Source organism: Coregonus clupeaformis, chromosome 11 (genome assembly GCF_020615455.1).
Source record: "Coregonus clupeaformis isolate EN_2021a chromosome 11, ASM2061545v1, whole genome shotgun sequence".
Lineage (NCBI taxonomy): Eukaryota > Metazoa > Chordata > Actinopteri > Salmoniformes > Salmonidae > Coregonus > Coregonus clupeaformis.
This window is the reverse complement of record NC_059202.1, coordinates 634,211-645,115: the sequence shown is the minus strand read 5'-3', so window position 1 is coordinate 645,115 and position 10,905 is coordinate 634,211. Positions and strand designations below refer to the sequence as shown.

At 44.5% G+C, this 10,905-nt stretch overlaps 1 protein-coding gene across 2 annotated transcripts in view; it reads left to right on the top strand.

The window, feature by feature from the left end:
* The first annotated feature begins 28 nt into the window (after positions 1-28).
* Positions 29-10,905, top strand: part of LOC121543420 (proline-rich transmembrane protein 4) — a 35,922-nt gene continuing 25,045 nt past the window's right edge. The window contains exons 1-2 of one of the 2 annotated variants that reach the window (XM_041853268.2): positions 29-144; positions 7,246-8,571. In XM_041853268.2, the coding sequence (XP_041709202.1) occupies positions 7,350-8,571 (1,222 nt within the window). In that variant the 5' untranslated portion in view covers positions 29-144; positions 7,246-7,349. Of the gene's footprint in view, positions 145-1,515; positions 1,598-7,245; positions 8,572-10,905 lie in introns of those variants that run through there. The other variant, XM_041853269.2, reaches the window with a different exon arrangement.

The following is a 10,905-nucleotide window of genomic DNA, read 5'->3' as shown; positions in this document are numbered from 1 at the left end:
GAGAGAGAGAGAGAGAGAATAGGAGAGAGTGAGTGCCTGGAACTCAATTTCACACACAGGCACACACACAGGGAGACGGTTCTCTGCTGCAGCTCCCTGCTGGCTTTAGTGGATTCACAATCTCTTCCCTTCACTTGTGGTTGGGTGAGTGGCTCTTTTTTAAATTCTGAACACTTACGATGGTGTGTGTGTGTTCGTGTAATCTATGATCCTCGTGTATAGAGAAAAGGGTTAAAGAGCTGTTAGAGAATGACACACACCGTCACCGAGACAACACACTCTTCATCTACAGCCTTTATAGGTAGACACACTCACACACACATACAGAAAAACACCATTTCTACAAGCTCACATTTGTGGGTGTGGACTCAGCTGCTCAATCTCTCCAGATGACACGACACACACTCTTCTATTACAGCCTTTGTAGGTAAACACACACACGAACACACCTGTGTAGACAAGCAATCCCAGGCATACATTAACACAGGCACACACACACACTGAGGCAGCGGCTGAGGCTGATGACCAGCATCAGGAGGAGTGGAGGGAGCTGAAGGAATCCATCTGGGTTAAATCTGCAGCACAGCCACAGACAGCAGTGTGTGTGTGTGTGACTGTGCATGTGTGTTTGTGTGTGTGTGTGCCTGTGTTAATGTATGCCTGGGATTGCTTGTCTACATAGGTGTGTGTGTACATTCTGATGAATTTATGAATGTGTGTATGTGTACTGTAGAAATTCATGTCATCATGTGCGCCAGTGGATACTGTACGTGTGTGTATTGCAGTCTATAAAAAGCATCCTCTATAGCATGATTGTATGTGTGTGTGCGTGTGCACGTGCAGCATGTGTTTGAACTGAAGCAGATGTGACAGGGGTTGCCATGGCAAGCGTTTGCTACTGTGTGTGTTTTTGCGCGAGTGTAGCTGTGTGCACTTGTCTGTGTGGGGGGTTAGTGTAAGGCACATATGTGCCATTAGGATCAGGTGTAGCAGAACTCTGGTAACAGCAGCATAGCAGACTAGTAAAGCCCCTCACATCACGCCATTAGCAAGACGTCAGTGGAACGCTGGTGTCTGAGTGTGTGCCGTTTGTCATAGGCAGGTTCACCACATTCATTGACTCAAAGGCTAAAACAAACGTTAGTGTGATGTTCTAATAACTAGGTATTAACAGGCAGGTAGGCTATAGTTCACTCTGTCAGTAGTAAATGGGATTCCAGAGAAAGGTTGGATGAACATAGGATCTATGATCAAGCAGGTTGAATACATTTACATTTTAGTCAATTAGCAGACACTCTTGTCCAGAGCGACTTACAGTTAGTGACTACATACATTTTTTTTTTTCATACTGGAATCGAACCCACAACCCTGGCGTTGCAAACGCCATGCTCTACCAACTGAGCTTCATCCCTGCCGGCCATTCTCTCCCCTACCCTGGGCGACGCTGGGCCAATTGTGCGCCACCCCATGGTCTCCTGGTCGCGGCCAACTACGACAAAGCCTGGATTCGAACCAGGATCTCTAGTGGCGCAGTGGCAGCCTTAGACCACTGCGCCACTCGGGAGGACACGTCATGGGGGAACGGTATTCAGATTAGGTGAATACCTGAGATTTAATATAATGCTTTGGGAAGTATAAACAGGTTCTGTTCTTACATAGATACTAATGTTAATCGAGCCAATTTCAGTCATGATCCGAGATTAACCTAATTCATTTGATAGAACACAGATGGCAAAATGTGGTGTTTAGTTGTTCATTTTAGTGTGATACCTACAGTATACCATACTGATTTAACTACCACTAGATGAAATAGGGGGGTATTGGCTCCTCTAGTTGTGATGAGTATGACTCCTTTGGACACGGTCAGTCCTGATTCAGACGTAACCTGTTGGATCCTAGCTTGTTGATTGGCTGCTGTTCTGACCAAAAGGTAAACCAGGACACAGGAGTGGTCACGGTCAATAACCACTGGGGACTATTGACCGTGACTGCCCAGCAATGACAAATCCATTCTCTGACATACTGTATCTGCCCTGCGTCGAGGTTGGGATTTACATGACCCACGGTTGGGTTGCGGTCAACTCCATCTCAACTCAATTCAACTGACCCTGTATGAATAGAAGAATTTCCCATTCTTTTCAATTAAGATTTTATCCGACTCATGGATTGGATTTGAAGTTGGAATGAAATGACCTCAATTCGGACTATGATGCATTCAAGCTTCAATTATATATAACACCAGGTATTTTCCTATAAGGATTGCCAAACATTGGCTAGCTTGGTTTCAGAAAGACAAGCAGGGATGTGGAAAATTAGATGGTTGTAGTTCCTCACTCTAAGTCAACAACATCTGGGCTGCCAGACTTTAGTGTGGATCCCCTTGTTTTACGTCTAAATCATTATCTGAGTAACATTGTAAAAACATCAAGATCCTCAAGAAGCAATTTCATACTTGGATACACTGATCGATTAAACTGATCAGGGCAAACATTGTGAACATTTTTGTTTTTAAATAGTCTAGCTTTTAGAATAATATATTTGATCATTACTACCTTTTGAAATACTTATACAATAAATCAAGTGTACCAGTATGCAAATATTAGACATACTCTACTGTGAAATACTGAGGAAAAATCTTAATATTCAGTCAACCGTAGGATTAAATTCTTCCTCATTTGGATAATAATGTCTCGTCATTTCTCAACAATCGCCAGGATGGGAAGGAAACCAAGAGTATTATGCATAGGGACGGTTTCCCAGACACAGATCAAGCCTAGTTCTGGACCAAAAATAACTTGCAATGGAGATTCTCCAGGGAAAGTGCTTTCTAGTCCAGGACTAGGCTTGATCTGTGTCTGGGAAACTGGCCCATAAAGTATACTTTGAGATAATAATGTTTTCATCTTGAAATGAAGTGTCGGCCATCCACATGATTGAATAAATCCTTTCTAGCGCAAGGTGAAGTGGCCAATTTGATTGAGTCTGTTTTATTGACATTCCTGGCCAGACCCAAGGCCAGTGAAGTGAGCTAGATAGGATGAAGCCATAGAGACTGGGGTATCAGGGTTTCGTAAATATAGCCCTCCTCACGCTCCAACTCGCACTCATCCCCACACACATGCAGGAAGGCACAAGCACACGGGGTGGCAGGTAGCCTAGTGGTTAGAGCGTTGGACCAGTAACTGAAAGGTTGCTAGTTCGAATTCCCGAGCGGACAACGTGACAAATCTGTCACTATGCCCTTGAGCAAAGCACTTAACTAATTGCTGCAGGGTCGCCATTGATAATAGCAGACTGTGGCCATGACCCCACTCTCCGAGGGTGTCTCAGGGAGTTGGGATATGCAAAAACAAATTTCCATGAAATAGGACAAATATAAGCACCCACCAAATATTATTATTATATTACAGTTAATCACAGGCAGATTCACACACTCACGGTCTTTCTCACATTCACACACACACATACAGTGCCTTCAGAAAGTATTCATACTCCTTTCCTTATTCCACATGTTGTTGTGTTTCAGCCTGAATTCAACATAGGTTAAATATATTATTATTTTCTCCAATCTACACACAATACCCCAGAATGACAAAGTGAAAACATGTTTTTAGACATTTTTGCAAATGTATTGAAAAATATTTTTACTCCTGAACTTTAGGCTTGCCATAACAAAGGCGTTGAATAATTATTGACTAAAGACATTTCAGCTTTAAATGTTTTATTAATTGCAAAAAATGTCTACAAACGAAATTCACTTTGACTTTATGGTGACTGTGTGTAGATCAGTGACACAAGATCTCAGTGTATTCCATTTTAAAATCAGGCTGTAACACAACAAAATGTGGAAAAAGTAAAGGGGTGTGAATTCTTTCTGAAGACACTGTACAAACACACACACTTCAGAAAATCTGAGACTTGCGGGAACGTAAATCAATCCATTACCAAGGAGCGTGAAACATCGATCCCAGTGCCTTCATGTGGCTGTTAAATATAAGTGGTGTCGCCCAGAGTCAAGCCATCTCCATTTGGGAATCAAATCCAGCAGAAAACCATTTAAACACACTTCAGACTTCTTTTCTCTGTCTCTCTGTCTCTCTGTCTCTCTGTCTCTCTGTCTCTCTGTGTCTCTCTGTCTCTCTCTCTCTCTCTCTCTCTCTCTCTCTCTCTCTCTCTCTCGCTCTCTCTCTCTCTCTCTCTCTCTCTCTCTCTCTCTCTCTCTCTCTCTCTCTCTCTCTCTCTCTCTCTCTCTCTCTCTCTCTCTCTCTCTCTCTCTCTCTCTCTCTCTCTCTCTCTCTCTCTCTCTCTCTCTCTCTCTCTCTCTCTCTCTCTCTCTCTCTCTCTCTCTTCATTACTTCATTAGTGTAACATGCAAAAAGGCTGTTGAAGGCCCGGTCTCCAATCAGATATCCATCTCTATCCTCTCAGTACCACAGCGGTCGCACAGCAGACCACTGAAGCCGTTGTCCTGGAGATTCATGTAAATGTAAATGATAGATAGGGTGATGGCAGAATAATGATGATAATCCTTATGGAGAAAGTGTTTAAGGATTGGATGTGATTGGCATGGTGATGGGTGGTGGTTAAGAGAGTGGATGAGGGTACACGCACACATATGGAAGTGCACGCCGCACACTCACACATACAAGCACGCACATACACACTCATGCACACACACTAAACGAGAGATTTAGCAATAGACTGAGTGAAGCATTTGAGATTAGAAAGGAGTTAGTGGACTCTCATGAAGTCCGAATGCAACATGTCAATGTCTGTCCGTCTCTCTCTATATCTCCTCTTCTCCCACTATCTATATTTCTTTCACCCTCTTTCTCTCCCTCCATCTATATCCCCCTGTCCCTCTCCCCTTCCAACCCTCCACACCCTCTCGCTCTCTTTCTCTCTTTCCCTCTCTGCTCCATTGAGCACAGTGCAGTGGGCCAGGACCTGTCTTTGTCAGGGGCAGTGGAACAAAACGCCAGTGAAGAAAGCGAAGGCTTGTAAATTTCCCCACAGACACGTTTATCTTATTTTATTACTCTCTCTCATTCTCTCTTTCCACTTGTTCTGCTGCATGTCAGGAAAGACAAAGGCCTCCCTAACAGACGTACATATTTCATTGCTACAACGGACGACAAGTGCGCTAAAACTGAGGACTAAACAGAGGCAAACAAATTCAAATCTAGATTTCCTGTGTTTTAAGTGGTATGCAGTTGACATTTTCACATGGCAGGATGATAGACATGTACATAAAATCATATTAAAATCTAAGATTACGTGTGAGAATATCTGACCCTGAGAACTCCAACCCCCTGTTATCTGAAAATGGGCTGTCTAGCTTCCTACTGTATATAAGCTTTAGCATGTAGGTGAGGGGGGGGGGGGGTATATTTAACTGCTCTCTATGAAAGGCACAGACAGTAATTAGTCATTTAATCCTCTGACTGACACAGGACGCTGGCATGCATGTGTAATTGATAGTGAGGGAAGTGAAATTGGAGAATGTTAGCCAAACTAAATTATATATAATCCCCCTTGTGTAAATAATTGATCGATATGCGTCAAATTTTACAAAAACACAATCAGGGCAGAGGCATAGTTTTTTCTCAAGCTTAATAGCTAATTGAAATGGTTTAGCGTGAAACTAAAAACGCAATGTGTTTCTTCTAAAGAACAGAATGTCACAACAAATATCTCAATTTTCTACAAAGACGGCATTAAGTACAGTTTATTTGCCTTTCTGTAACACACCAAGAATGAACAAACTCTGACAAAAAGGTTTTTACATCTTGGGGGCTTTGGTGTGTGTATGTGTGCTGCACACACTCATGACTATGTGTGTGGGTGGACGTGGGTGGGTGTCTAAATACAACTATTCCTCAATGGAGTCCTAATACAAGGCAATAATGTGTGGGCAGTTGTATGTTTCTGAGTATGCCCCTCAGCACCAGTACACATGTCTCAGTATCCAGCCAACTACCCCCAGGCAGGCTCAGAGAGGTAGTGAGGCCCACTTAGGTCAACACTACATGGGGCACAGACAGAGGGTCAAGTCCCTGAATGTCCTGCGGGGAGATCAGGCCTAGGATAGTGATATTAAAAGGTAATTGATCTGTGTGTGTTATGAGCTACACTTGAACAGAGAGAGAGGGCATGATATAGCATAGGACAGAGTGACAGAGTGTGAGAGAGAGAGAGAGAGAGAGAGAGAGAGAGAGAGAGAGAGAGAGAGAGAGAGAGAGAGAGAGAGAGATGGGGAAACAGGTGGAGAGGTGTAAAGGAATGAAGGAGATAGAGGGGGAGGTACTGAAAAAGTGTGAGAGATGAAAAAGAAAGAGGAAGATATTTGCACAGAAAGCGAAAGAAGGAAAGAGCTAAATGAAGAGAAGGAGAGAGGAAAAGTGAGGGCTTGACTGGTTGATTGTCTTCAATACTGATGTTATTTTCTCATTACAGGAAAACACACTCTCACATAAACAGAGGGTTTCTCCCTGTTTTAAAGAAAAAATCTAACTGGGAATGAAAGAAAGCAGGGGAGAGTTGGAGGGAGGTGGGGTTCAAACACAACTAAAGCACACAGGTTGTTCTCAATGGAAAATTCCATCGGTGCTCCAATCTCTTCACTGAGGCAACTGGGCAGAGACTTTGAACCACCCGTTCCTCCCCTCCAAGAAAAGAGTTCCCCCTCCATTTCTATACAGAGGACGGAGGCTCTCCCACCACACACACACACAGAGTCACCCAACATTACGTAAAAGTTAGCGCTAACTAAAGTGCTGAGAAAATACATTACAACTGGTCAGTTAGTCTCTTTCGTGTTTGGTCAGCAGTATATTTTATGTTTGGTTGTCCCAAGACTCTTACCCAGTATACATATGAATAACACATAACTTCCTAACACAAATACTGACCGCAGAATCTGAAACCACTAAGTGTATGTGTCCAATAATACCGTCGTTCTTGTGGCAATTTTTCCAGCCTGCTAACTTCAGCAGTCCATTTTAATGGCTGCCATGCTTTATTATGGGTGGCACAGTTTCATCAACATGTGATATAATATATTCTCAGGAAAAACAGACAAAAATCAGGTCAAGCACTAAAAGAAACAGAGCAGAAAACTCCCCAAAACAAGCCAGCAGAGACATTTCGGGTCAACGACACATATCCTTGTATCAAGTCAAACTAACTGTACTGTTACAAAGTGAAAGTATGTCACTCAATGTCCTGTGTGCGTCTGTCTTTTAGGTCACTTCACAGGAGAGCGAGCCAACGTGCCCTAAGGGGCTCGGAGAATGGAGGACAGTATGTGACCGGTGCCTAACTAACCGCTCCGCTTCACTGTCGGCAACATGCTTCGTCTTCGCCGGATGATGGCTTTGTGTTTAAGGTGCTCTCTCCTCGCCATTCTTCTCCACATGACGGTGTTTGCGGACGAAGAGGTGGATATTACGAAGCCGACAGGACTGCCTGCCAGTAAGGGAAGGTCCTATTGGTCCTTGTCCATGTTCCCATCACTCCCGGCTGCGCCGTCGTTTCCGTTTTCTTCGCTCAACCTGTGGGGAGGGAAGTCACAGACTAAGAATGTAGGGCCCCAAAGGACCACACCAACAGAGGGACCAACAAAGGGACCGTCAAAGGGACTGATAAAGCCCAAGAGAAGGATGGACAACCCAACAGAGAGACCAACAGAGAGACCTACAGAGAGACCAACAGAGAGACCAACAGAGAGACCAACAGAGAGACCAACAGAGAGACCAACAGAGAGACCAACAGAGGGACGAATGAAGCCTGAGAATTCATCGGGACGTTCAGGGTCTGGGGAGGAGAGTATTTCTAAAACCCCTCAATCCTCCACCATCACCTCTTGGACTGAAAATCACCCCAGCTCCACTGAGATAAGAATGGTAACAAACCCACAGACAGTCACTCCTAACAAGAGCACACAAATAAACACCAAAGATATCTTAGATTCTATAACCGCTGTCTTAGATTCCATATCCTCTGTTTCTATGTCACAGGGGGTTTATATATCCTCAGATAGTCTCACCAGCACAAACACACTGCCACAGACAATAACACACACACACCTGTCACCAGAAACGGCCCAAACGTTTAGTGTCACCACTAAACCTTTCCCCAAGGAAACAAAGAGCCAAGATGAACTAGTTTCCAAGAGTGACCCTCTCACAGCCTCTTTCCCACTCCTGACGTCCCCAGAAACCACAGTCCCCACAACCCTGGTCACAACTCCACCAAGGATCACCGTCAATCCAACACAGGTGAAGACCACACTGACCAGACAACCCTTTGACTCTGGCACCCCACCCACGTCCCCACAAACCAGGGTCACCACAAGATGGCTGGCCTCGATCGTAAGCACCGACATTGGAGCTAAAGAGGCCACGGTCACCGAAACTCTGAGTTCACCAGACCTGGGTTTTTCCGAGGCCAAAGCCGGGCCTGTGGAGGAACGACCGGGAGCGAACACCACCACGAGAATAGAGGATGGAGCAGAGGATAGAACACCAAGCACAACTCAAAGCCTAAGGGTTAACTCACCAACACCAGGAGGTAAGTCTCCAACACATCAATAGACATATTGATTTAGTATTAGTGATGGGCAGGCTAAATGACACTCAATGGATGTGATCAATCATTCAAGCCAAATGGGGGTCTTCGGTCTTTTCAAGAAAAAGGCTGCAGGCAGTGAATGATGGATGGCATCTCTGAAATGGTAGTCATGGGTTTGAAGTCGACACAAACTCATCTTTAGCTAATATAGCCAAAGACCTAGTTGAAATACTTGCATCTTTATTCTTCTCCTAATCACTTGGTGAAAGCAAAGTAGTGGAAACCACACTGTCCCCTACGCTATCATGTCCCTATCATACATGACCACTCCAAGGAAGGAAGGAAAGACGCAATTCCACCGCATTAGAACAGACCCTAAAAATGATGCAGTGGTTGTTTTGTTTTTATAAACAGACAATATTGGAACACTCCACTGTGCCTGAAGGGGAGGGGGAGGAGAAAGAGGTACTGTAGTGTAAGGGAGGTGGTTAGTATCACTTTCACATGACATTGAGGGAGTACCCGTAGTCCGGCGCCATCCCCCACCACCACTGTAGCGACGCAGGCTCTGTCTGGAGTCTGTATTCATAATGAACCTCAGGAAGCCCCTCCCCCCTGTACAGGCGCATCAATCATAGGAGGGTCAAAGGTGAGGTGATACAATGATGAGACGATTATGGCCAACCAGAAGGCAGTGTCACGGGAGAATGGTACAGGGGCCTACTGTATGCTATTGCAAATATCTATGCACTGGAATTTATGCAATTATCACTATTATTACACATTTCTGTCACTTTCAGCACACCATTACTAACAGCAAACAATATATGATAATAATAGAGAGCATCAGCATATTGTTGGTGGATAACCCCCGTAACCCCTTTTATCTTACCACTTTACATGCCATCAATCAGTCCCTACTGGATTCCGCGATTGCAAATGTTTTTGAAAAATCAACAATTCCCTGCATATAATGCAAAAGCTTGCAAATTTGACCAATCACTGCACTATTTTCCACATAAAACATTTGAATCGTCGCAATATTATTGCATAAAACTGACCCATCACCGCAGTACAAAAAGAGGGTTGGATGGAGAGTACACTCTTAGAAAAAAGGGTTCTTCGGCAGTCCCCATAAGAGAACCATTTTTGGTTCCAGGTAGAACCATATTTGGTTTCAGGTAGAACCCTTTTGGGTTCCATGTAGAACCCTCTGGAAAGGGTTCATAAATGGAACCCAAAAGGGTTCTACCTGGATCCAAAAAGGGTTCGTCAAAGGGTTCTCCTATGGGAACAGCCGAAGAAGGTTCAAAATAGCACCTTTTTATTCTAAGAGTGTAGGGATGGAGGGAGGGAGGGAGGGAATACTCTGTGGCCTGTATCAGTATTCCAACAGCAAACTCAGCGAAACCACCCCCAATCCTATGGGACCATATGCTCCTTTCTCCTCGACATTCCCTGTTCATGGATGCTGAACATGCTCCTCGTCATTTAGTCTCCCCCTCTCCCTGTCGACCCTCCCTCCCTCCATCCATCCACCTCTCCTTCCCTCCTCCTGCAATCTCTTTGCTGCAAACATCAAGTCATTGGGTTGTTGTGGAGGGCTAAAATGTCTCTGTAGGGATGAAGCTGGTGATGATCAAATCAGGGAGGAAAACTGAGAGGGAGAGAACTCTGCTATTTCGTCCTCCATCCCATCTGTTCCAGTGCAGATACATTCTATACATTTGTCTTGTGCAGAATCCTGCAGCGACAAAACAACCGGACCTCCTACGTCGCCAAACACCCCCAGCGGAGATTGAAATGTGAAAAGAGTGCAGGACACCCAGTACTATAATACATTATCCCCTATCCCTCGGTTATGGAGGAGAATGTCCACCCATCAAAGCCTTCTGTTTCAGAGAGGTTTAAGTAAGGAAAGGCTTTTCACTGTTGGAGATGTGCAAATCACAACCAAATGACTGGGATGAGCTTCCATTGATTCAGAATGCTTGTTGTGTCACCTTCGTCCTTGAAGGGTGTGTGTGTGTGTGTGTGTGTCTGTACAAGAGAAGCAAACCATACGGTAACACTATCCCTATCTCATCCCTTTCAAAAACACACTCCAGCTTCAGAGAGCAAAGCAAGGTCACTTATGAGAGAAGAGGAGGAAAGAGGAGGAGGGGGTAAAGAAAGGATTGAGTAAAGGAGGAGAAGGGTGGCTGTGGCCAAGGAGGTGTGAGGGATGAAAGATGTGTCTCTTTAAACCCATTGTGGCAGTGCTTCAGATCCCCATCTCCACAAATTTTTTCCCAAACAGATTACCCTTCTCCCGTTACCTCTGTCCCTACATTA